Source organism: Dermacentor andersoni, chromosome 2 (genome assembly GCF_023375885.2).
Source record: "Dermacentor andersoni chromosome 2, qqDerAnde1_hic_scaffold, whole genome shotgun sequence".
Lineage (NCBI taxonomy): Eukaryota > Metazoa > Arthropoda > Arachnida > Ixodida > Ixodidae > Dermacentor > Dermacentor andersoni.
In genome coordinates, this window is record NC_092815.1 from 94,072,455 (window position 1) to 94,100,227 (window position 27,773).

The 27,773-nt window shown below is 46.5% G+C and overlaps 2 protein-coding genes and 1 long non-coding RNA gene across 4 annotated transcripts in view; 1 reads left to right on the forward strand and 2 right to left on the reverse strand.

Moving 5' to 3' along the window:
• Window positions 1-27,773, forward strand: part of RIOK2 (RIO kinase 2) — a 71,524-nt gene that overhangs the window by 37,257 nt on the left and 6,494 nt on the right. For both annotated transcript variants that reach the window (XM_055076785.2, XM_055076786.2), the window contains exon 10: window positions 26,928-27,437. In XM_055076785.2, coding sequence (XP_054932760.1) covers window positions 26,928-27,437 — 510 coding nt within the window. The remainder of the gene's footprint in view (window positions 1-26,927; window positions 27,438-27,773) is intronic.
• Window positions 182-5,300, reverse strand: LOC126541632 (uncharacterized). Its single transcript, XM_050188485.3, has 2 exons — window positions 4,991-5,300; window positions 182-3,018 (listed from the first exon to the last, which is right to left on the reverse strand). The coding sequence occupies exons 1-2, from the start codon at window positions 5,252-5,254 to the stop codon at window positions 2,689-2,691; spliced, it is 594 nt and encodes a 197-aa protein (XP_050044442.2). The 5' UTR covers window positions 5,255-5,300; the 3' UTR covers window positions 182-2,688.
• On the reverse strand, window positions 17,605-18,553 carry LOC129387606 (uncharacterized). Its single transcript, XR_008614770.2, has 2 exons — window positions 18,033-18,553; window positions 17,605-17,812 (listed from the first exon to the last, which is right to left on the reverse strand). It is a non-coding gene; the product is annotated as an uncharacterized lncRNA (long non-coding RNA).

Sequence of the window (27,773 nt, forward strand, 5' to 3'; positions counted from 1 at the left end):
CTACTAAGAGACACCTAAGTCAAAGGCTAGGGTCGCCTAAATTTTTTTTTTTTTTTTCGCTAATGAGGGTGAAAACGAGACGCCTGAAGTGAAACGTGTGCTGTTGAGAATTCGAATTGTTGGTGGATGTGGTGGGCTATAGTATATATGCCGGGTGTTACAAATATGCATATACAAAAAATGAAAATGCATAATCGACTCATTAAAAAGACGAACTTTTTAACTAATTGCCATATGGCCCATATTGCAATTTACTAGCCGTGGAGTTCGCAAGGCGGATCCACTTGAGGGAATTCTCAGGATGGCACGTGTTTTCCCGAACTTTACGAAAAAGAAATGCATTGGCGTTCCAGTTACTTTGTTAAGAAAACGTTGTTTGATGCATTCAAGCACAAAAGTAACTGGAGCGACAGTCCATTTCCGCAAAGTTCGGGAATAAATCGAAACTGGTGTCAGTCTGAAAATTCGTTCCAAGTGAATCGGCGCCGCGAACTCCACGGATAGAATTTGTAAATTTCAATGTGGGCAATAGGGAGATTAGTTTAAAAGTTATTTAGTGATTTTTTGTTAATCAGGTGATTATCCATTTCAACGTATTTTTGTGTTGTTTTTTGCAAGTAGTATCCGCCGCTTCGAGTGGACCACCTCAGGAACTAGAATTGTGCTCTCTGCCGCAGGCAACCTTTAATGATTTTTAAAGTGTTCGCTGAAACACACTGTATATGAAAGCTGAAATACAGTAGCAGACAACACGGACAGCTTGATGACCAGGTGGTCGAAAGGTTGACCACGCATACGCGAATGCAGATTTCTGCTTTGTGCCAGCTCGGCATGGCCTAGCATTGTTGATCACGGATAACAGTTCATCAGAGCAAAGAATAACCCTGCGTCATGGTGAAGAAAACAAGTGCAGAGTGGAAAAGGGGGTAGTACAGCCGACAGATTACATCTCGCGAAGTACAACCGCTATCCGAGTGTCACGTTAAGCAGCAGCCGTGGAGAGCACATCACAAAACGGTACAGTCTCAGGCGGCGTCACGTTGGTCACAAGCGTGCGTGGTGATACACGGTAGTGTGAAAATACGGTGCGTGTTTGGTTAAGAGGGCAGGCGTGGCGATTGAGAGGTATTGCTATAAGAAAGAGAAGACATAGCATCAGGTGCCGACGACGCCGAACGACAGGTAGCAAGCATAATTATGTTGCGCCTTGCACATTACAGACTGGTTGGCACGGCCCAACATACAGGGTGTCCCAACTATCGTGCACGAACATCTAAATGTATGCAAATGGCAAGTAGCTGGACAGAATCAAGGTAATGTAGTTTGGCGTCTGTTGGAAACAGATTATTTTCTTGCATTCCGCGTAATTACATAAATTAGTCTTAATTGATGAACTACTCAAATATGATTAGATGAAAATTATCAATGAGAGAATTTTAGAGCAACATTAAAAACTCCCGATACAGCTATATGTTGTTCAATACGTGCTGCATAAAAATTTTTCCGAGCCTGAAAGAAGCCCACCAATAGACGCAAAATTGTCGCGCGACTGGCTGCTCGAGACATTTTACGTATATTCGCGGGCTTCTTGCACGCCCGGAAGACACTTTTGTAGCACGTATTGAGCAACAGAAAGCTGTAGCGGTAGTTTTTCATGTTCTACAATTTTCTCATTGGCACTTTTCATCTAATTACATTTGAGAAGTTGATCAATTAATTAGAACTATGTCATTAGGCGGAATGCAAAATATAGTCTGAGTATCGACAAGCGACGGCAAACAACATTATCTTGGTTCTGTCCAGCTACGTGGCATTTGCATACTTTTAAATCTTCGTGCATGATTGTTGGACACCCTGGATACTATCGTACCAAGTGATTTTTTTACGAGAAGCGTGTGGCATATGGAAAGACAGTCATTAAATCATCGTAAAACAGTGCGTCACATGAATGAGAGAATTACTGTTGCACGTTCAGTGTATGCACACGCGCTGTTAAGGGTTTGCATATTATAAGAAGGAAGGGTAAGAGCGCCAGGATTTCCTGTTGTACATAGATTGCTGAAAAAAGCGGTCATACCAAACAATGACGTCACCTCGACGAAGCCGCGTTGAAGGGAAGATTGAATAAACCGTCTCTCGAGTGCAGCCAACATATCTGTTCCCAAGCGTTTCCACTAAACATGCGCAAAGCGACTATAGCTCGAAAACACGAGTCAGGAACACGATGCAGTCACCAACCATGCAGTGGCAAATGCGCTCTCGCTTTTACGTCTTTGGAAATAGCAGCCGGCAACCATACCGGTCAGTCCGCCACGACGTCTTGGGCGAACGTGGAGAGCAGTATATACCGTTTTCCTGGCGGTGGCAAGAATGCGTCATCGTCAGTCACGATGCAATAGCACTGATTTTCTAAAAGAGTCGTCCTCCGGCCAAGGTCGGTTTGGTCTCCCTCACGAACCATGAGTGCGTGCCGCTTTCTTGTCAGCAGCTGAGGTGTGCCACGTCGCTAGCTGCCGAGTTCCGAAGGGTCCTTGGCGTCGCCGGCTGCGCTCGGCTACCATCGCTTTGATGCTCCACGCAAGTGCATAGCCAGCTTTCCTGACAGTAGCCGGGATACCTACCGATCGATCGAATCTGCTTCCAGAAGTGCCGCTAGTCGGGACGTGTCCGCTTGCCGTAGGAGGACGCTCATAAGTCCAGCTGCTGTGCCGCGTCGTGCAGCTGCTGGTCCTTCCGGTGTCGGATCCTCTGGAAGGTGTAGCAGGCGACCGCCGCGACGACCGCAGCCAGCACCGCGAACAGGACGTACACCTGGCGCGTGTACCTACGGAATCGGTCGTCCTCCTCGTGCGCCGTGAGCCGCCCCGGAGCGCCGAAGCTTTGCAGCCGGGGCCGCTCGCCGAAGTCGCTGACCGACAGCGATCGAGCGCGCACGGGGCTGCGGCGGCTGGGGTCAGCCTGGAACATCACGGACTGCGACCGCACCCGCCGGAAGGGCACCGCGTGGCCCGGGGTCACCTGCGCTCCAAGAGGCGAATGAAGGGCACTAAGTGCATAAATTCTGATGCGTGTGGGCTAACAGTAAACCGCACTGCCGAAGTTCAGAGTGCACTGTAGATTCCCATAACTGGTGTGGGAATATCTATATAGCTTCAGCTTTTCTCAGTGTCACTGATAAGGACATTTGTCAGCTTCAGATCCTCTCGTTTGTGAGGAAATAATTCAAGTGCGGGCAAGCCTGACTAGGACATAGCTTAGAAGGAAGAGGGAATGGTGTTCAAGAGATGGGAGACCTTCAAGGGCCACCGGGAGGCCGCCAGCTCGCTAGGAACGAATTCTCAGGATGGCTCCAGTTTCCAGATATTAATTTTCGAACTTTGCTGAGAAATGCATTGACGTTCCAGTTACTTTCTTAAGAAAACGTGGTTTTATGCATTCAAGTACAAAAGTAACTGGAATGCCTATGCATTGCTCCGCAATGTTCGGAAATGGATATCGCTAAACTGGTATCCTGAGAAGTCGTTCGTGTCGGCTTAGTGTAGCGCCGTATTGAAAAAAAAATGTACGATTGCATAATATATGCAGCCCATGTACGAGCCTAAAATTACGGTTGATTTTAGCAAGCACCGACTAGGCCAACAAGCAGTTCTATTACGAGCCGAAACAGCTTCGCTGGTAACCCGTCCGCGTGCTAATGGTGCGAATCTACGATTTTTTTTTTCTCAAATAAACAACGATTTTCATTGGATTGTCGACCTTCGAGCATGACGGCTCAACGTGGGCAACGCCACTGCTTATCTTTTCGCGGATTCCTGCCTAACCCACGTATATGATCGTCAGCGACCAGATTTGAACTTATTTCACGCTTTCGTGCAGTGCGTACATGCACGTTCTTCGGCAGCATCCCTGGCAAAGTTGTAATGAGGAGAAGGGTTTCTGGAAGCTTTATCTATGATCTGTACCGTTAAGCTAATCACCTTAGATGCCACCGTTTCGGACACTGATCTCCGAGGCACTTTGTTTTTCTTTTTTCTTCCCGCCCTTGCTCATACGAGTGAAAGAGAATCGAAAGAACGGCTAAATGGCGATTGGGTTCCATAGATGCTTATGCATATACGTCTTACCGTTCACTGCAATCGCGCCTGTTTAAACACCAGTGCCCGGACAAGTAAAAAAAAAAAAAAAAATCGAGCGCAGGCCGCGATACAAGCGAGCAGAGGCGACTGTCGGGAGTAGTGACCGTGCTGTTCAACAGCTGCGCTTCGGTCATCAGACATTTCTTACGTGCTTTTGCTGGCAAGCCATGCCCCCTGTACCGCAGTACTGTAGTGCGCCTGTCCGTTTTGACGCTGCGAACACTGTAGCGCTCAGTGAAGATATATATATAGCAAAGTATGTGGGGCAACGCTCGTCAGCTTAGCGCTCAGTTTCAGTGATTCCCCGAATGGAACCTATGAACCTGAACGCCAGAGAGTTCGATTTTTCTCCCCTATCGTAACGTAATTGCGTATTCTCGCAGTCCACTACCTGTTTGAGAGCCGCGAGACGTAACGGATAAGCCAGTGGTCTCCTAACTGCAGCCTGTTTGCCGCTCGTCTACGGGTCATGTCCGTCCGTATATATAGTTATGGTATATGAAAGCCGTCATGAAGCACTTGATCCGTCAATGCTGAACAAGGAACGAAAAATAGGGAAAGTCCTAATAGCGTATATTGCTGTGAAATAATATCTGCCAGGTCAAGCTGTGGAGCCGCATACAAGAAGAATTTTAACTGTGAATAAATTTAACCCCGGTTAAAAAAAAATTAAATAAGGATGAGCTACAGAGGTAAAAACGTTTCGCGCCTGGCAACTTATTGTGCGGCAGCATACAGTCACTTGCGCGAAGCTTGCTAGCTGTAGGTAAACTTGTCGCAGAGTTAGTTGATTCGTCCCAGCGGCTTTTGGCCTGGAAAGTGCCCCGTGAAAACAGGTATCACCGATGTCTTACCTGGAGGTTGTTCTTGATGGCGACCAGCCTTCGCTCGGCGGGCGACAGGTTGGTGAGCAGGGCCTTCATGTCGCGCGACAGGTGTTGGCCTCTGCTGGCCGCCGAGGCCGCCTGCTGGATGGCCAGGAGCCGCTGCTCGCGGCTCTGGTTCCGTCGGTGGAAGAACCGGACGTGCGACGACCTGCGCAAAGGCGTGGACGTGCACCGAGTCACGCCGAGCAGTAAACTAATGTTCTTGGCCACAGCGGCTGTATTTATCTGCATCCCCGCTATCTGGAACCGCCTCTGGCTGAGCTTGTTCGACAACGTTTTGTTCTTGCTGTTCTTGTGATAAGGTAAAGTTACGAACGAGGCAATGTGCCTGGGACAGAATATCCTGCTTTTAGTGGTGGACGTTACTTTCCAGGGCATGCTGCTGCTTACGTAGGCTGCGCATGTCGCTTGTGATTCGGATAAGAATGCCGACTTGCGTACCGGGGCAGGGCATCATATATACGTACAGCACATGCTCGTGGGTTCCTGTCTTTGTCTGTTTTCTGGTTTTAGGACATTGAAAATGGAAGAAATGATATGTTTAATTTCTTGAAATTCCAACTTAGTAAACGCCTTCCACGGCCATAGGCACTTTGCAGCTGAGCACAAGATGGCGAGTTCGACTCCTCCTGGCCGCGATTGTAGTCGCATTCCAATGGGGCAGTATTCAAAGACGCGCGTAAATCTAAGGCGCGGCCGCTCGATCAAAACGCACTAGATTCGTTTTGCGGCATATGCCTTAGATTAACGTTCACGTTAAGGAACGCCAGGTATTCAAAATTATGTCCCTTCACTGCGGCGCGTCCGTCAAGCCCAGCAACTATAATCGAATAAAATAGACTTCGCGCTCTTTGGCCAAAGATGCCCTTGCGTCATTAAAACCCATCAATCACATAATCGATTAAGAAAATCCGACGACACGTGCGCACTTCTTACAAGTAGTGCATGCGAAAGCAATGATGTCCAAATAAACGCCGCTGAGTGGTCCTTCGAGTTTTGCGCTGCGAGTAATGTACCATAGCCGTACATGCTGCCCGAGCCAGCAAGCAGCAGCAGCATGCGGTGCCAACGCCGCATGCCACCGACGTCCTGCGCGACCAGAGACCGAGGAAGCAGCAGCATCCACTAATGCTGGCAGGCGCGCGCAGCACCTAAGCCCAGGGGGGAGGGGGGGAGAGAGAGATACGGACCGCGCGCCTGCTTCCGAGAGCGAGGGTGTCGTGGCGTCTCCACGATGCTTCTCCCCTCACGCAACGCCTGGCGCGCCAGCGTTGAAGCAAGTGTACCCTTTCGCCCGCTCTGCTCCGTCAAGGCGCGCTCGTGACGTGGCGTCGCAGCCAGTGGGAGCTTAGGTGCCGTTTCGGTGCTACAGACTACAGACGCCGGCTTTTTAGCTCAATGATCCATTTGACGCTTTCGTATAGATAGTCGCAGTTTCGCCGGAAAGGCGAAGCATTGATTGCGATAGCGAATTAGTAGACAGCTATACGATGTAAGGACAGTAGCTTTATCGGCCGTATAAATTTGTAAACATACGCGTACTAACTTAATTAACAAGCATGATGTTAAGCGCGCTCAAGCAAACATGAACACATCTCGCCCGATGACCGCGGAAACTCGCTGTCAAAACGCTGGAGTGAAGAAGCACGGCAGCAGCAGCGAGCGAATTGACCTTCGTGCTGCCTCTCGCATCAACGCGAACTGAGCGGCTAGAACACAGCGCACGCGAAGCTATCAGCACTCGGTGCACTCTGCTCCCATCGAAGATAGCTTTCAACGTATATAGCCCGCGCGGCCGCGGCATACGCAGCCGCCGCCGGAGTAGAACGCCCCGAAATAAAAAATTTCGTAGAAATAATAATAATAATAAGAAGAACCGCAGAAAAGAAATTATATATATATATATATATATATATATATATATATATATATATATATATATATATATATATATATATATTGTAAGAAGCCAGCGAACACACCAAGGACGACATAGGGGAAATTATTTGTACGTACTAATTAAATTGAAGAAATGATAAAATAATGGAAATGAAAGTGGATAAACAAACAACTTGCTGCAGGCGGAGAACAATCCCACTATAGCTAGGGCGGAATTCACAAAAGTTTTCATTCGTAAGTGTTGTTAGCCATTGGCCGTCCGCCTTCGCTAATATTATGGCCTGCATCGCGATTAGCTGGCACTCTTTTACGAAAAGTTCTAGCTTAAGACGAAGCTTTAGCTTGGGCCCAACTCCAACGCGGCCTATTCAAATACATGTAAAACGCGAAAACGCTTTTCTTAATATAACCCCTGGACCGATTTGATTAACATTTGTTGTATTTGAGAGAGAATGTTAAATTTTAGTGACTGATGGAAGCGGAATTTCGATATAGGCCTGAATTTTATGAAAAGGATTTTCGAAAATCTGAAAATGTAAAAGAAATAGATGCACGAAGTTTATAAATTAATAGCTCTGCATCAAAAACAGATATCGCAGTTCTTTAAATGGTATCCAGTAGATCATTCAAAGCGGACAAATGCGAGATGTCAATTTATATCTTACGTGAATTTGTTAAGTTGTGTACAAGGGTTCCGCAAAAGCTGTATTTACATATTACTCAATTTCTTTAGATTCATGTCAAACATATTAATTTTGTCCGCTTTAGATGTACTATCACATGCAATTCACAGAATTGTGATGTCATTTTTGCTTGCTGAGTTAGAGTTGTAAGTTTGATGGTTTCGTTTTATGAAAATTTTCGGTTTTTGTCAATTTGTATTAAAAGAATTAACAATCTAAATCGAAAATTGGAAACAAACAGTCGTTAGATTTCAAGTTTTTGTTTTAAATGCAACAAACCTCGTCAAATTTGGCGCAGTGGTTGCCGAGAAAAAGGAATTCTCTTTTTATGTGTATTTAGATAGGAGCACCGGAGCTAAAGCTTCCTCTTAAGTTTCTGTGAATACTGGCCCAGGTCAGTAGTCTGGTGCTTCATCTATAATAAGTGCTTTAGAGAGAGGTGGAGAGGAAGGAAGGTTCGGGGCTAACAGATGAGAGCGGAGATGTTTGTTTGCAGAGCCAGCGCATATAGCTTTGTCGTTGTTGTGCAAAGACGACTGTCATCGATCTCAGCCTGCAGCGGTAGGACCCAGGGATACGGCGGAGATGTAAGCTTGAGTTCTCAACAGAGGCGCAAGCAGCAGCATGATGGTGACGCGCACCCTATATAATATGAGGCACAAGGAACAGCCTCAACACGCCACGCGGGCCATGTGCGAAGTTCGATCGATGCCCAGCCTCTTCCTCTGTTGTGGGCGCTCTCTTCGATCGATTTGTTTCTGCTTTGTTTGCACAACGTTGATGGGGCCTCGGGAAGCCTGCGTTCGCGATACGGATATGCGATGAGAAAGGCGGCCGAAGAACGCCGTGTCGGGATTCTGCGATGTGTAGGTCACGAATTATGACCCGCTGTACATGCCAGACGCTTTCGTGCGGGTCATCTCTCGTATTTCCACTCTCATTGTTGATATGCTGTCATGTTATAGCGTAACAAAGCATGTCTGGAGATTTGATCTCATAGCATCATCAGTTCTGAGCCGTATGCGCTTCCTTCCATTCAGGGTCGGGATAGAAGCAATTGTCCTTCTATTGAACGTCCTTCACATAGGCAGCGTAGAAGAAAGGGGGTGTGGCTAGAGTGCAGAACACGGAACTGTTAACTAGAGCACGATGTTTTGTCTGCTTTAGTATTTGTACAGAGTACCAGCCGCAGTGTATCAGTGGATATGGCGTTCTGCTGCTGAACATGAGGTCGCGGGTTCAAATTCCAGCCGCGGTCGCTGCATGACGAGGGCGGGAAAAAAAGAAGAAAATATGCTCGATTGCCGTGCCCCTGGCGCACGTTAAAGAACCCCTGGCACTCTCTTGATTCGCAACCCCTCCACTACGGCGTCTCTCGTAATTAATCCCTCTTCTGCTTTGGGCGATAAACCTCATAAACCAACCAAAACTTCACAGAGTATGAAATTAGTTAAACAAGATTTCATTACGAGGCACTTTTTATGCAGGATAAAACGTGCCTCTAGTCCGCAGTGTTCTTGTGGCATCCAGACGAAGATGTGCGTCATCTCCTTCTCTAGTGCATAAATATGACCCACCACAAAGGGTATTGCAAGCAAATTTGTTGCTTTTAGACAGAAGACCATTCACTCTAAAAAAGGACGCCAACATTTTAGGGAAATATTAAATTTCAGTTTATCCTAATAAGCTAAATGAGTGATATGGGTGTTATTCTGTATTCAAAATTGATTTATGTGATGATCGTAACTTTTACGCTATGTGTGATTACTTGTGTTCTGTGCTTGCAGTGTAATTGCATGTGTCCTGTGTTTTGGCTATTCAAGATATTTGACTTTGTATATGCGTATGCGTAACGAACTCATGCACAAAACTTTGCGATTCATGTACTGTTTTAACTGTATAGTTTTTATTGTTCTGGTGTTCTAATGAGAGCCATATTTTGTGACATTATTCTCCCTTCTTGCGCATATTTGTTTCCTTTGCTAAGTGACAAGGAGTAGCCGGTGCCGTCATGAAGGCTCCAAGCTCTCCTATTATTCTTTTCAATAAAAAAAAATTCTGCACACACAAAGTGGCAGGTGCACGCGTCTCTCTGTCACGTGGCACAGGTGAGCAGGGTTGTTCTTATCAACGGTTTCCAGCTGGGGTGCGCCAGACGTGACGTCGCACGCCTCTTTTCATTTTGACAGCTATCGGATTTCTCTAGAAGTCAGTTAACTCGTCTTGAACTATCTAACGATTGGGTCATCTGGCGAAATAACGCTCGGAGTATCTGTGAAATGCGTTCCTGTGCCATCTTCCACATATCTTCGATTCCTTGGAGCCGTTCGTGCAATTTTGGTGGGGCCAATTAATTGTTCAGCACATGGGAACTGTAGCACCTTGCGACGAACAAAGGTTCCGGACAGAGCAGACTATATAGTGCGAATCGGGCACGTAATCGAACTCTGTTTTTGTCTGAACTTTTCCCACTCTGTGGTTGGGAATGTTTGTCTCCCTCTGGAGAACGAACTGATCGATTTTGATGAACGAAGGAACTGTAGGCAATAAGAGTTTATTAAAATTCACCTCCTGCGCATGCTTGCGCGCTCACGCTGTGTCCAATTGCACTCCTTCCCTTTTTCTATTCCCCCCTTTTCGTTAGCCTCAGTGTAGGGTAGCAAACCGGACGCTCGTCTGACTGACCTCCTCCGCCTTTCCCCTCTCTCTCTCTCTTCTGCTAGTACTTAATGGGCCATGGTTTGTCTGACACGAAATGAAGTTTCATTCGCCTGTACAAATAAATAAATAAATAAATAAATAATGAACGAAGAACAACATCGCAATCGAGACGCCACTTAGCCCGTGCAATACTTTTTTTTTTACTTTTTGTTTCCTGTCTAAAAATGTCTTAAGCACGCTTTCAGAGTACTTGGACGAAAGCTTTTGAGTGCATGGAAAAAACTGAGGCTAATTAAGCCTTGCAGGCGCAATATCTTCGTTCTCTCCTTATAACTCGTGTATATAAGAAGTGCGAACTAAGTCAAGTGTTATCTGCACGTTATGATGGCGAAAAAAATCGCCGATTTACTTCAACGAGAAAAGTTACGTTACGCGCATGGAGCGATCGATTCCTCTCTACTCGGGCTATAAAGGGAACCTTAACCGGAACGAATGGCTTGCGCCTTGAATAAGGCCATGATGAAAGCAGCTGTTGCCTCTATAGCGACCAAGACAGCAAGAAGGCGCGAAACAATGGAAGCAATGGATATTTAAGCGCAGTATATATAAATTAATTATTCCGGTGGAGTTGTTTCCCGCGCCTGGCAGTTTCGTAGTGGCTGTTAGGTAACAGCTCGCAGCACTTGGGCGCTGGCGAGATACCTTTTTATATTGTCGCTGGAGGAAGTTTTTGTTGCTGCAAAATGTACGTGACACTGAAGCAAATGCTCATTGCTTGAGAGCTTGAGCCTGGTGCTACGTACAACGGTTACTGCACTTAACGCGATCGCGAGACGCTTGCCAGCGGCCGCAGCAACGCTCGCGTCATGTTGTGAGGCAGTGTTCAACCAGATTCAAATGCGATAGCAGTGAGCGTTCATTGCGGAACGTACAGGCGTCAGTAGCTGCGTTTACTCCAGCACTAATGTTTTAGGTAACACATTTCAGCTAATTGTTACATATTCGGAGGTGCGACATTTAAAATGCAAGTGAAGGTCGAGCTTCCCTTTCTTGAACATTCCTGTCGCGATATTAAAGAAAGGGAGCCTTGACCTTCGTTTATTTGCTAATGAACAGCCTACTCTTTTCGAAGACGCCAGTATCAAATGGCTTCGGGTTTTTATTTCTTGCTTGTTCAATAAAATTGACAGTCACTTAAGTATCCTGACGTCCGTGATTTGAATGCGAATGCATTATGACTTGTTTAATTAAATTGTTACGTTCATGATATGTGACGTCATACATTGTCACGTGTCCTTCACAACTCTACCTTAATCCGCCTTGCTCTAATTTGTACCAACCTTAATTCATTTTAATCTACTTTGCTCTAATTTATACCAACCTTAATCCAACCTGCTCTAATTTGTACCAACCTTAATTCACTTTAATTCACCTTCAATCACTTCACTTTTATTCACTTTACTCCACCTTAGGTCACCTTAACCGCCGTGGCTGCTCAGTGGCTATGGTGTTAGGCTACTGAGCACGAGGTCGCGGGATCGAATCCGCTCGAATCAATCAGGTAATCGAGAAATCCGCAGAGTACAATCAGCCTCTCTATATGACTTTCATAGATTACGAAAAGGCATTTGATTCAGTAGAGATACCAGCAACCATAGATGCATTGCGTAGTCAAGGATAAGGAGTACAGCAGGCTTGCGAAAATATCTTGGAAGACATCTGCAGAGATTCCACAGATAGCTCAAATCTCCACAAGAAAAGTAGGAAGATATCTATAACGAAAGGGGCCAGACAAGGAGACACAATCTCTCCAATGCAAGCACAACGCAAGCACAATGCAAGCACACTCTTACAAGCACGCAGTGCTTGTAAGAAGTATTCAAGCTCTTGGGACGGCTTAGGAATAAGGATTAACGGCGAATGTCTCGGCAACCTTCGATTTTACCCGCCGTGGTTGCTCAGTGGTTATGGTGTTAGGCTGCTGAGCACGAGGTCGCGGGATTGAATCCCGGCCACGGTGGCCGCATTTCGATGGGGGCGAAATGCGAAAACACCCGTGTACTTAGATTTAGGTTAAAGAACCCCAGGTGGTCGAAATTTCCGGAGTCCTCGACTACGGTGTGCCTCATAATCAGAAAGCGGTTTTGGCACGTAAAACCCCATAATTAAAAAAAAAAACCTTCGATTTGCAGTTGACATTGTCCTATTCAGCAACACTGTGGACGAGTTACAACAAATGATGTAGGTCCTTAACAGAGAGAGTGTAAGAGTGGGGTTGAAGATTAATATGCAGAAAACAAAGATAATGATCAATAGCCTGGCAAGGGAAGAAGAGTTCAGGATCGCCAGTCAGCCTCTAGAGTCTGCGAAGGAGTACGTTTACCTAGGTCGATTACTCACAGGGGACCCTGATCATGAGAAGGAAATTTACTGAAGGATGAAACTGGGTTGGAGCGCAAACGGCAGACATTATCAGATCCTGACTGGAATCTTACCATTATCACTAAAAAGAAAGGTGTACGATCAGTGCATTCTACCAGTGCTAACATATGGGGCAGAAACTTGGAGACTGACAAAGAAGCTCAAAAACTAGTTAAGGACATCACAAAGAGCGATGGAACGAAGAATGATAGGCGTAACGTTAAAAGACAGGAAGAGAGCGGTAAACGAGAAGAAAGGGGGTTAACCGAGAGGCCCCATTTTTATTAATCATATCATGAGAAACCAACAAACATTGGCACTGAGGACAACCTGTTGTCCTGGGTGCCAATGTTTGTTGGCTTCTTATGATAGGAAGAGAGCGGTGTGGTTCAGAAAGCAAACGGGGATAGCCGATATTCTAATTGACATTCAGATGAAGAAATGGAGCTGGGCAGGTCATGTAATGCGTAGGTTAGATAACCGGTGGACCATTAGGGTTACAAAATGGGTGCCGAGAGAACGGAAACGCAGTCGAGGACGGCAGAAGACTAGGTGGGATGATGAAATTAAGAAATTCACAAGCGCAAGTTGGAATCGCTTGGCGCAGGACAGGAGTAATTGGAGATCGCAGGGAAAGGCCTTCGTCCTGCAGCGGACTTAAAATAGGATGATGATGATGATCATGATGATGGTGGTGGAACGGATACTGCGTTAAAAAAAGCTACGCCAATCGCTTATTCGCAACACTCGCCGTATCTGGACACGCCACTAAGTCCCTAGAGGCTTCCGTGCATTATGGCATTTTGCTCAGTCTATACAAAAGATGAAGCCCCCAATTTCAAATATGACAAGGTGTCATAATATTTTGTATTATATTTGTGCTTACAGAACCCACCTTTTTCTGACTGGGGGAGGGGGGGGGGATTTGGCAGGCCAGTATTATGCAGTGTTTTGTGTGAGAATAAAGATATTATCATTATGAGCAGCAGCAGCCTCTGTCTCCATGTCTTGACGGCGTTCCTGGACTAACCAATTTAGAGATTTGTTTCGTTTTCTTTCATGATTTCGTTCTTTTGTGTGTATCGTATATATGGTTGCATAAGAAAGCCCTGACTTTCTTAATGGACGTGTCTAGAGCTGCCTTCAATTCTCGTAGTCCTTTGTTCTTGTTTTGTTTTCTAGATTGCTTTATCACGTGTAATAAAGACAATTCTGATAGTTCAATCGCTGTCGTGTCAATCTCGCAATCTAGAGGCCATCGTTCTAGTATTTGCTATTATTTATTTATAATGAGTTTTACCATCGGCATGTCTACGCTCCCGGCTAAACGTATGCGTAGATATTTCCAATATACCCTAACGGACGGAATCGCAGAAGCAGCTTTCACCCCATCAGGCTTAGCAGTGTGGTGAAGCAAGGTTTCGCGAACACGTTATAGGACAGCTATGCGTATAGTGCGGCTATGGTTTCCTATACCTTGAAAGATATAGGATTATATATATAGCTCCTAGTCTTTCGGCCATCTATGCAATGACCTTGGAAACGGTTCAGAGGTTCGCACTCGCCATCGTAGAGGCTATCACCCCTGAGGAAAAAGAGTAATCTAGTTGTTTTGAACCCACCTTTTCTGTGTGTCTTAGAAGACTAGGGAGACTTAAATCACGAAGCTCTTCTTATAGGTTAATATAAGTTTGCTCGTATAAGTTCGCATAAGTTTACTTCGTATACGTTTGCTCCGCGATTGGCCAGTGCCAATCTCCGGGGCGATCGCGGTGGCCAACTGAACGACGTCTGAGGCGCCAGCCATTCATGAGCTGCTCTTACGCGAGATAAGACTCGCGAGAGGGGCCCTATTTTAAATGCGTGGGCTCGTAGTCACAAAACTTCTCCTAATTGCATATGCGTATGCATATGCTATTGGTCATCGCCTCGGTCATCTTCTCGTTATCACGCGAATCGCTGTCATGAGTGGCAGTGAGCGCCGCGAGCAAGCGGATGAAGAAACGCTCTTACGTAAGAGAAACTCCCTTCGCGTGGGACGCGGGCGGTCTTTTAATGAAACGTGGGTGACAATGACGAAATGTTCTACTTACATTTTAGCCCTTCGGAATGTCCGGCAGCCGCCTGCAAAGCAAATAAATAAATTTTAAATTCTTGAGCTGATTTCTAAGGATCGGCACTGTTAATTAGGTGCAACACGCCGCATAATCTTCATTACGAATGTCGCCGGACGAACATTTATATCAGTAGTCTTTGAAAACAAGGTCTTCTATAGCGACATCACATATGAGTTTGGCGTATGTGGGGTCTGGGTATCTCTCTGTTCTCTGGGTCAAACAACGACCCTTTCGCACCTCCAGAGCGTCGTAGCGAGTCGCAAAGGGCATCAAAATGTAGGTCTCAGTGAGACGAGAAGCGAGGGTTAGTCTCCGAGTATGTGAAGTTAACTGTACTGGCGTAATTAGTGCCAATATAGTCGAAGCTCAACCAAATTGCAACATAGGTTGCACTACCTCGGGCCCACCTGGCCTCATGGTCAAAAAAATAAAAGAAAGGCGCGTCAACCAAAGTCGACGCGAAAGACAACTTCGACGTACATGAGTGTCTTTCTCTATGGTACATCTACGCAAACAAAACAAAAAAATATACAGCGAGTGAAGAAACTCCACTTGAATAAAAGGTAATAGAGGGTCCGGCAAAAATGTAAGGTCTGAAAAGGAAACGAAGAAAATAGTCCAAGTGATGCAAACAATATCATGCAATTATGCAACATTGCATCATCTTTAATGCCCTAATTTCAGTGCATATAAATACATATACTATATACGTCAACCTTGTCTTCGTTCGCGTCGACTATGGTAGGCACGTCTTTACGTCTTTCCTTTTTTTCTTCCTTTTTTTTGTTTTTCGATACCGGCAGAAGACAAGGAAGCGTTATGTATTGCCACTGTTACATTTTTCTCATTTTAATGAAGCTAAAATGACACGATACTGCCATGCCACCGCCTCCGCCTCATTCTCTTTTCTTTTTTTTTGCACCAATTTTTGATGTGCTGCATTTCGCGTGCTGATCGCCTGCGAAGTCGGCAACTTCTTCAGTGTATTGTGGAATTCTTGAAGAAGGAAGAAGCGACAGTAACACCAGACTGCATGCACTTCAGTTGGCCAGGCAACCTTACCAAAAGTTGTGGCGTTACTTTCATAACACAGCATTTCCGCTACACGGACCGTAAAGGGAGGCGATTAACTATAAGTTTAAAAAATTAATAAAAGTGCAGTTCAGCATCATAATAAGAGCGTGAAGAGCACGCTATCACGTGGCCGTATTATGCATTCAACAAGTGTCCTTCATCGTTTGCACTGAGAGGAGGTGTCGTAAGCAAGAAATATTTGTGACTTATTGCTGGTGCAGAGTAAACATGTAGCATAGCAAAATGTGGATATAACTGCACGCAGCTCAGCGAGCTGAACATTTGCTTACACTTTTTTTTTAATGATATTGGTCGGATTGTAACGATTTGCTGCCGTCGTAATATTCTTATTCAAATCCGTTACCATTACGTTGTGGTGATTTCTCGCCATTAACTCCGCGCTGATTCTTGCCGTGGAATTTCGTCTCTCTGTCGTAAAGCAGTAGAAATAAATAATTTCTCACTTAGCTAGCTGGACCTCTAAGTTTTTTATTAGTAGTATTTTTTATTCTAGCATTTTCCCAGTGTTATCCATGGTTTTAGGTACACATTTAAGCCTCTCTCCGCGATATACATATGTGAATATGGTGCAAAGCTGGGCACTATGATAATTTACATGCAGCAAACTCACACACAATTTGTCTTTTATTACTTCCTTATTTTCTGTCTTTCTTCCTTCTTCCATTATATTGGCCCACATAGAGCGAAAGATCAATTGTTCGATGTCTCCCTGACGTAGCGCACTACACTTAAGCATTGCCTTTTCAGGGCGTGTGGTCAGCTTTGAAAGAAATCAAAACAAGCCCTTTTATAAGTCTCTATCGTTTTTCGTTCTCCCTTTTCTTTTCGCTCTGTATACAGATGCTCAGCCACTCGAATCAATCTTCAGAGTCGTGCCATTTGTCTCGGAACTTTTTAAAATTTAAGTTCGTACTCGAAAAACTGCAGCATCTGCATACCCGTAAACGAGCTAAAGGAAAGAGATAACCGTCGCCCCATAAGCACGAGTACGCGCGCCTCAATAGATCATTACTCCACTTGAGCCGTCGCAGGGAAACTAAATGTTGCGGGAAAAATCGCTTGCCGGCGTACCAACGCGACAAAAAAAAAAAAAAAAAAAACGTGGTCAAACTCAAACCAGCGTCTTCCATTTGCCTTCCTTTCTTCCCCACAATCTTTCCCGCTGTACCTAAAGCTATCCCCCTTTCCCTCTAACGACGCTCATCGATTCGCCGCCATTTTGAATTCTTCGAGGCTAACCTCGACACCAGGGAAGTGTGCGACAGGTAGATGAATTCTCCTCTCCTCTTTTCCGTGGGCATCTCCGCGCCCCGCTTTATCGACTTGCCAGGCTCATCATCACGCTCAATTTTATTTTACGCCCCTACAACCCTGTCATCGCATTATACCTTCTTTTCTCCCCTGGGACCTCACGGCGCTGGCCTCGCTCGCCCGTCTCCAACGGACGGCAGACGGACTATTTCTGCGACGAAGCGAGGCCAGCAGACGGCGCGCGCGGTAGCGGGCTGTTTAATTATTCGCGCTTAATTTATTAAACCCGAATACGCCCTTGGCGTCAACGCGTCCTGTCGCGATCCTTGGCTGACTCTATTCTCATTCTTACGCACGGAGGGTCCGATATGCCTGCCGACACTTTTAATTGCCCCAGGTGTCTTCTGTACTACTCCGGCTTCACGATCGCGTATTCAGACTCGCTACACGCCCGTTCAAGTTTCTGCCGTGCATTTATTTTTATTTGATGCATAAGTGCCGTACAGGGCAGGCGTTTTGGCTATTGACACCTGTAATAATAATGTCGCGCCTGTTGCGTCCTTGCCTGGTCCGTTGTTTAATTTTCTGTCCGTCTATGTCTCTTCTTTTTAATCTACCGGCGTACAGTGCATTGTGGCATGTTGGTCTACGTACGTCACCTTCTGCAATGAAAAAAAAAAAAAAAAGGGCTATAGGCGCACACAATAAAGAAAGAAAAAAAGCAGCTGACGCGTGCCTCGCTGCGATGTGCAGCGCGATCTCGCGCGTTGGCGACAGCGAATGCTCAGTCCGGTCGACCAAACCACCTGTCGCTCGGGTTAAGCAAGCGGCGGCTGGAGTCGGCCAAACCGAAAACATAATCGATGTGCTGTACACGTTTACCTTCTCAAGGTGGCGCTGCAGTCGTTCCAGCTGACACCGACAGAGCGAACGCTTGTCTCCAGAGGCCCATCCGACAGGTCGGTTCACGTCACTCGGTCCACAAAACCGCAGAGGTTTCCACTGGCACCATAGCAGCAGTTTCTTTACCCCTCAGCATCGTGCCGCGCTGTAGGTGATCTCTCTATGAGCGCCGTCGAAGGAATAATGCCGCTCGCTAAATGTGGTGCGAACAACGCGCGGAAAACGAGTTTCTGCCCCGGGGCGACGGTGCTGCCCTCTGTGCGACACTGCGAAAAGTGTTCGAACAAAGATTGGCCGAGCGCGTCGACAGACGACATTCGAAACTCCGCGAGAAAGTTTCTGCGCAAACTTTCAAATAGGTCTCAAACGCGTTGACGCGTTGTCATACGAGTAAATTCACCGGCAAATTTGTTGTCAGTGCTATTTGCTGTGTGCTTAGCGTTTCATTCATTTCTCGACACCTAATGTGCAGTTCGAGGTTGTAATAATGTAATTTTATATAAGGCACCAATTAATTCTGTCTGTTGGAAATTTGTTTTAAAATATTTAGAAATATTAGAAACAGGCTGCAGAAACAGGCTTTTATAACCCTTATAAATAGGCTGCAGTAAAACATGGTAGTGAAATTCTAATTACGATTTTCAGCAAGCTGCATATTGTACGAGTTGGGGTCGCGCATGTCAAAAGGGGTAGCTGGCCCATGCCGTCGTCCGACTCACCCAATCTAAGGACGCTGTTGAAGGGAGGAACATGTTCTCATCGAGAGCGAAGAGTACTAGGTTTATTTACAATATCTACATGAATAGAGAACGTTACGTCTGAAAAGTCTAGCATGACTGAATTGAAGCACCCCTGAGGAGCCGAAAAAGTCCGCTTGAATCCCCTCTGACTTCCCTGGATCCCTAGGCCAGGGAAATCTGCCGTCACACCTTCGTCCAATCGGAGCGTCCAAAGTCGCCGAAGGATACGCGTTGAGGGCGAGTGTACTCATAATCACTCCGGCACTTTTGTCCACTGAACACACAAAAAGGAGTGGCGTCTCGTAGACAACTATGGTAGACAGGGATTGTCACGCTTGACTGAAATTGGAGTGTCTTGGTTCCTGGGATGACCCAGCAATTACCTGGAGCGTTTGTCAAACGACCTTGGCGGTTGGCAGTGGTCGTGATGAAACGGCGTAGAATGCCCTTTTCGAGTAGTTTCTTGCTCCCGTCGTCGGGGACGGTGGCCCCCCAGTGTACCATCCATCAACACTCTATTCACCAAACGTGTCTAGCCTTGGTGTCGCCGCCGATCTGTCCGAGGAGACGCATTGGTAGCTTCACGAAGCGATTCGTTGCAGTAGGGCAGGATAGGCTGCAAGGTCACTTCCCCTGCTGGCCGATCGTAACACATACCCCATGCCGCAAACCTCAAAACTATTTCAGGTGCATCAGCAGAATTATCTCATTAAAGGTCAATGCGCTCGAAAGAGACTCAGGCATATCAAAAACGTTCTCATACATGGCCTTCGAAGTTAAGCTATCAGTAATTTTGACAAAAAGGCTTTGTTGGGTGCTATTCTAGACATTGTCAAGTTCTCCAATGTTGGCATTTTGAGCCAATGGGAGAGGCCGTAGCAGTCCTCTGGGCTAATCAGAGCCGACAATATGGCCAACTCGACAATATATGGCCAACTCGACTACCAGTGACACTTGTTTTTTGGGTCATCGTCGCTTCACATAGAGTTCCAATGTGTGTGTTGGATCTGCGTTTATTTTATTTTTCTTCTGCATTTGTTAGGGGTGCGAATATGGCGCGTACACCTGCAGAAACTGCGCCCCCAAGTGATTATTGACTTCATAATCGAGAGACTTCCTACATGACTAAGTTGAAAATACTTGAGACGTCTCGCTGTCAGCAAATCGTATCTACAAAGCCTGCAAGCTAGCTTCTCCGCGATGCATTATGCTGCGTCTGCGGCCTTGTGCTATGCGGGAAAGCTTGAGAGCGAAATTTAGAATGACTTGAGTCGCATTTTTCATGTCCGCCCTTCTTTAGAAAATTGTCATGAGCTCTTTAGAACGAGCAGGTCGTTATCGTAGCCGAGTGCGCAAGGTATCGAGGGATAAGAAATATGGCGTCAAGGTCTGCATTGCCGTTGACAAATACGTCTTCTGTGATGGAAGACCCGCTGTCTCTGCGAAGGGCGCACCGCAATAAATAAATAAATAAATAAATAAATAAATAAATAAATAAATAAATAAATAAATAAAACTGATGCGCCTGATATAACATGGTAGCTCTAAAAGAAAAAGAGGGATCTCGCTTAAGTAACTCCCAAAAGAATGCTTTTGTAGTCACGTGAAAGTAGCTAACGTTTTCCTAAGAGAAATAAAGTTTATATTACTAGATACTTTTTGTTTTGTCGAGGGAACTGTGTCCTCAAGTTGTTGTGGTAGCTTACTACATGCATCTTGCGTTGCCTATAAATACCGAAAAGACAAAGCAATATTTTTTCCTGCTATCCAAGGCAACTAGCCATGTGACGCGTTGTTGAAGGTAGAGACTTGTTCTGATCGAGAACAAGGAATATGGGATTTATTTACAGTATCTACATGAGAACGTTACAGTTCATCAGTCTAGCATGACCGTAAGAGAATGCACACTGAGGAGCCGCCAACGGCTCCTTAAATACACTCTGTCCTCCCTAGATCCCTAGGTGAGGGAAAACGGCAGTTCAACCATCGACCTGGGAGCGTCCAAAGTCATCGTAGCCTTCGTAGTCATCGCCTTTGAGGGGGAGGGTTTACACACTCACTTCCACGCAGGTTTCACTGACCACACCGAGGTGAGAGGGTTCTCGCAGACAAGGGTCCTGCACCGAGCAGGCGCCTATTGATCCCAGTGTCGACTCCGCAGACAGTGACCGCAACGTCTGTCCATTGACTGACGACTTCTAAGAAACGTGAGACGGCGCCACAAAACTTCTTATTCAAGGAGTTCCCTCGCTCCAATAATACCGTGAAGGCGACGGCGACTCCACAAACAATACTTGGTCCATCGGCTTTTATAGACATCCCGGCGCCGTTCGGTTGGGGACGCGGTGCATTGTGGTCCTTACAAAGCGAGTCGTTGCAGCAGACATGGTTGCACCAAAGGGCTGCGGACTGACGTATTGTTGTCCTTTCAAAGCGAGTCGCCGCAGCAGACATGCCGGCGCCAACTGGCTGTTGACTGGGCGGTCGCTTCTCCGTAGATCGCCAGCCCCGCCGCTGCGGTGGGCTGGGAGAATTTTGTAGGTCGGTACCTCTGCAGGCCGTTCGTAACAGTGTGTATGTATGTATGTATGTATGTATGTATGTATGTATGTATGTATGTATGTATGTACACCCGGCCACAAAATATTACGGACCATGAAATTTGAGAAAAAGCTGAATATCTCCGCAACCTCGCAACGCACCCTGGTATTTGCATTTCGGGCATCGGCTAGAATATGTTAAGAACATTATCGTATACTGTTCTACTGGATACTGCTGCAGGCTGCTTGGAAATTTAACGTTTTGTGCGATCCCGTGGTCCGTAAACTTTTGTGGCCGGGTGTACGTACGTATGTATGTATGTATGTATGTATGTATGTATGTGTGTATGTGTGTATGTGTGTATGTATGTATGTATGTATGTATGTCCGCGCCTAACCTTTTTCGGTCAGTGATAAATGGGTTGAGCATCGGGCTGCTGTGCTGGGGGAACCGGCTTCAAAACCAATCGTTAGACCAACTTGGGTCACTGGGTATGTAACACTGGATATGTGCCCTCTTCAATGAACCCTGTTGACACTAACTTGGGTCACTTGGTGTGTGCCGCTCTTCAATGCGAGAGAGAAAAAAAAACACTTTTTAAGCCTTCTGGTGCTGGGCGGAATCGAACTCGCCTCATAGATATTCATACACGCACCACGCGCGGACTTCGCGGCAGCGCCGAACGCACAGCGCGTCCAGCGGAACAAGCGAGAGCGGAGCCCGGCTGCAGTACATGCTTCATACATGCCGCGTTTCGGCGGTGGCGATATGGTGTGTCAGTGTTTCAATGCTAATCGCAATTCAATGCAATCGACATTCAATGCAATCGACATTAATCGTAATATGGCTTCTGCTGGGATTTTTTTTTTCAGGTGGCTGGATATAGGTGCTCTTCAAGTATCGTAGACATAAAACAGTTAGGTGTTCTCATATTTGACGCTTCTGTAGAGTTCTCGCATGGACTAAAGGACTAAAAATCTTAATTAGTTCTGTGGCTGTACACTTTTTAATGATTCTGAAGGTGCAAGAAATGTGTTCAAACTAAAATTGTCCATGCACATAGCTAATTGGCGCCGTAAGGGGAGCGTTACATATCTTAGCTTTGCTGTAGCCATGCTAAGTGTCACCTCGTATTTTTGCTCATATGCTGGAAATTACAGTGCGCACGCAAACGGCGAATATAGATCCGCAGTTTAGGCGGTTATGCAAAACGAGAGAATAAAGACTGCGCGAAGGACAGGACCAAAGCAGAGACGACGTATATAACACACAGCGTTGTGTACACGTCATCTGCTTTGGTCACGTCCTTCTGTTTTTATTCCCTTTGTATGAACCAGCCAGCCCAATGCAGCACACTCCTGCATGCAAAAGAAACTTATCTGGGGAGGTATTCCGCAAGAGTCCACCTTGTGTACATGCCCATTTCGTCTGCTATTGAAGTTCTGATTGGCTGTGGCGCCTGGCTGCTGTGCACGCTCAGCCCACCACAGCCAATCAGAACTTCAGCAGCTGACTGTGACAAAAGAAGTTTTCTTTCCTAGCAGCTTTTCGTGGCAATATACTGCAGCAAGTAAACATGACGACACAAGAACCGCACCAAATAAACTTTCGTTGCAATCAGAGTCCAACTCCCGTGTCAGATATATCAGTGCGCACCAAGTAGTCAGAATTATAGTTCACAGTTTACGACTATACGGCTTCCGAGTCGCATACCAGATGTAATTTGAGCCAACTGCCATGTACAATGTGTAATCTATATGGGACAAACCAGAACCCTTAGTTTTTTTGTTTTTTTGTTTTTCCAAACCATGAATAACGCGCGGTACCTCATTATGGCAGTGATCCTTTCGTCGGGAAAGTGTACACTTTCGCTAGTTTTCGATTAATTTTTTATGCAAAGTTGCATCGACCTACTAATAAGAGCTTCTTCATTGAGGCTCGCTTGCTCGCTTCGTTCACCGAAATTACATATTTGAGGCTGGCGCGAATGCGTCCCGGATATACAGCCTTCAAATGTGCTGTACTCTAAGAAGAAATACCGAAGTTGTTCAACACGCAACCAGCGACTTCGATCCTCATCCGCTCGCGATGCCAATGCGATGCAGGCACGTGCACTCCCTGCGGTCGCTTTGCACAGAGCGCGCCTCGGCGTTGTACCGGCTTCGCTCGCCGCATGTGATGCGCGGACTGTGGCGCCTGTCGGGTCTAGAGCTGCAGCAGCTGGCCGACAGCGTGGTCAGCGTGTCCCCCTGCGACAGGTGACCTGGTGGGACCTGGCGCCGCTGTACATGCCCCGCAGGCTCCACGAGCTGCTTCTCGACAGGCTGCTGATCGCGCACGGTGACTTGCGAGCTCTGCTCGGTGCCATCGAGCCGACAGTGCTGACGAAGCTGCGCGTCACCAAGGTTCGCTATAGGCGGGCGCGCGTACAATCCGGCAGCCCGGCATGAATTAAGTGCCACGGCGAGATAACGTAATTTTATACGAAAGATCACCAAACATGGGACATCTGGGCTAGTTGCCGAGACTGACATAGTTGAGTTTATGAATTGATTCACCACCGCCTCCTGTGGTAATTATTATGCCCAAAGTCCTGGAAGCTTTAAGAAATAAAAAGAGCTGAAGATAACGACAAGGACAAGATAGACAAAGCCGTGATGCTGCATTAATAAGCTGTTGTTCATATCGTACGCGCTATCCTGTGTATCTCCTTGTTGCACGTATTAACTTTCAGTTAGCCCACAGCTGTGATGCCCCAAGTCTAGAAGTCTTGTGCTACTTATTAGGAGGCATTGAATGAACACTTATGGAAAGCGAGATGTACGAAACAACTGTTTTTCGCAATATAATCTTCTGTCTGTCCTTATTCGACGTAATTGTATCTTCAGTTGATCGCTTTCGGCGACAATACCATCTCCATATGAGATGCAAACAGTGGTGCGATTCTTATCTCGCGACCGGCATCCACTGACGTCTTTATAGTTTCCTAAGAAGGGTGCGTTGGAGTGTGACGAGTGCTGTCGTCGTCCTCACCATTCCGATCTGTGTCCAAGGAACCGCCAACCAAATCTTTCCTCAGATGTTCCAGAAGATTCCGCACCCCCCCACCCCCTAGTCACTCGATAATGACGCCTCTTGAAAATAATCGGCTATACGTTGCCAGCTAGTTCCCTAGCTCCGTTAATCTAATTTCATTTATTTTCACCTAAAAACCAGAAGGCATTACTTAAGGGGGAGAGGGGAGATTCATTTCACGTGACAATTTAATATTACTTATCGGAGCATAACGAACAGAACATAAAAAAAAAATCCGGATGAACCCATATCACGATGACTGTCGACGGTAATGCGTTAGCATTGAATCTGTTAGCGACTCAAGGCAATGCCACCGTCGAAACGAGTTATGCATGAGGCGTGTACTGCGGCGGGACTCCTCTTTCGCGCTTCCTCAAGAACACGGCGCCAAAAGAAAGCGTGCGTTGGATTAGGGGAAGAGTATGTTTCAGAAGTTTAGCAAGGTGGTTAGTTAACTTTCAGTTTGTTATGGCTGCTCTCACTGGCGGCGCGCTCCGGAAGTAATGACAGCGTATAGCGCAGTGCGGGAGTGCATAACTCGCCAAAAAGCGCTTGCTAAATTTGGCTTCTCCACAACAATAGGTTCCGTGCGGAGAAGCCATCTTCCATTATCTATTGTCTCTATATCTGAAATACTTGTGTTACCGAGAAAGAAATGGAATGAATGAGTGCAATTTAACGCGAATCTTTCCGAACTTGGGTCAGAACTCGCAAGAGACTGAAAGAGCTCTCAGTTTTAAGTCTCTCAAGCCCAAAACTCGGAAGTGACGCAGTAGCATCAGATCTCAAATTTCGCGTATTTGTTTCGCTGTCGTGAGTCTCCTTTCCAGGCAAAGACCCTAACAGTCGCCAGCTTTAAATATTGTATGATAGATCGCAGTTTAGCTTTATTTCATTTAAGCAAATAGCCTGGACCAGTCTTGGCAATATTTGTGACTTCACATGCAGCTGCTTCGAGAACTCGAAGCTTGCGTCTCCAGATAGTTTTGACATTCACATTGTCACACCCGTCTTTCACATTCATGCCGCTTTGTGTCACACAGAACATATGCTCGCAGTGGAAGTGACATAATATCTATTATGTCTGAACCATCACGATTCATGGCGTTCTGTTGGCATCTCAACATCTGTTGACATGCTGTTGACATGTGTAACACATGACTAACAGTCTGCGCTCTCTCTCAAATTAATGTAGCGTTGCAGAGCATGGAAGCTAAGAGGCCTCTAGAGACTACGTTTGGCACTGAGCGCTGACGACATTTCAATGCGAAGGAAGACGCAGCTTAAGAACACATGCATTCGCGCCCATGATTGGCTGGCCCCAGCTGTAGCTTGCTGACCAGCGTCGCATTACAGTGTATATCTGTTTTCGTATTAATTGCCTGCATGTATTTTTTTTGTTCTTTGGAACATGAAAACGTGGCTATGCATAATATCATCCGCACCCTGTAAAATATTTTTCACCCGGGCCAGGACTCGGACTACATCGGAGACGAGCCCTCTACCGCGAAGCTGCGACATTGCCACGCTAGGTGCCAGCATGATACTATTCTGAATAATTCTAAAAGCAGACCGAATATTATAATCGAGCGCCACTTCCGAATGAGTTTATTTTAGCCCCTCTCAACACATATACGCAATTAAGATATTAAAATACAGTTGGAAGTAGCGCTTCTATGTGCTCATTTCGTGTCCTCCGTCTTCTTCCTGCGCTGAGGTTTTCCTTGCAATCATGGATGGTACTAACTAGAATTGCCATCCTTACTGCGAAAAAAAAAATGGCCGCCGAGAAGTAGAAAGGGCGTCTCCTTTTTAAATTAAGTACTGTATCCAAAAATACACACAGAATGAAAACAAAATAAAGTGGCGATAAGCCGAGTGCAATCGAAATTTATTGATGGACTTTATATCAAATTTAGCTTGCATGACATGTTTTTTTTAAAGACTCCAGTGGGTAAACCCAATACACGCTGAGCCTCATTTCTGAAGTTCAGGGTTGCGTGGGGGCAGAACGAACAATGTGCGTCTATTTCGCTCGCGTGGTCCAATCTGGTCGTGCAAGCTGACGCGAAAAGCGCCAACAGAGGGCGGCTGGAAATAAAGTATCCAATAGCAGAAGCTGCACTTGGACTCGCATAGAAGAAAGCTCGCAAGAAAAAATAAAAGTGAAAGGACGGACCACCGAGTTTCCCAACTTGGGATGACGGGACAGTTTCACGACAGTGAACAGTTTGAGAAATTATATAGGAACGAATCCGCTTGCGACAATTCACTTCTTTAATATGTATACGAACGGACTGACATAGCGATGCAAGTTATATGTATCGATTGAACTGCAAAACCGCCAGAGTATGGGTCGAACCGGCAGCCGGCAATGTGAAGGAAAGACCGGCCATGCAAGCAGCGACCGTATAGTATACCAACTCGCCCCAAACGTACAACCTGAACTTTTCACTTTAGTGTCCCTCTGGCCAAATGGAGGTCGCCTTCACCGAATGCCGCCGCCTCTCTGGCTCAGATCCGGTGCACGTGCCAGGTGAAGAGGAACGTCAACACATATGGCATCCACTTGGGCTTGGGCGAGGCGTGCGAGGCGCAGTACAACGAGGACGTTGAACGCCTGGCGGGATTGCTCGCCGAGGCCAAATCCTTGCAGGAGCTGGCGACCGACCTGCCGGTCAACGTGAGGCGTCTCGTCGCGTCCGGTCCATACGAGGCCCTGAAGCGCGTCCGTCTGGTTCGCGTGGCGTCGTCACTGGCGAACACCGCGGGCCGCCCCGCGTACGACCGGTACTTCCTGTCGAGGAGGGAGCTACTGTCGCTGCTCCAGCAGATGCCCGCGCTGCGAGAGCTGCACTGCGACGCGTCGCAAGCCATCGGCTCGCTGGAGGAAGGCGAGCTGGCGCTGTTCGCGCGGCTGGAAGTGGTCCACCTGCTGCACGAAGCACCCGAGGCGAACGCCTCGAGCGAGGAGCCCTTCGCGCCTTGCGCGCAGTTTCTCGTCGCGCACTGCCCCAACGTACGAGAGGTAAGTGCGCGGGAGGCCGCGGAGTATACCATTCTGCGCACATCATGACCCATCTTGAAAGCGCTTGGCATCAGTAACGCGTGCTTATCTCGAGCCCTTTTAAAGGGACACTAAAGCGAAACAATAAATCAGTTTAGACTAATGAAGCATTGTTTGAGAAACCTGCTGGCAATCATTTCAAAAGAATAGTTTCATTATTACATGAGTTAATGAAGGTCCAAGTATCAGTATTTGAATTTCGCGCCGAAACCCCAGCGCTGGTACGTCAGCGTGACGTCAGGGATTCCAAAGTATTTTTTCGCATTTGGGCCGCGTTGGCTGAATAAAGCTTCCCGA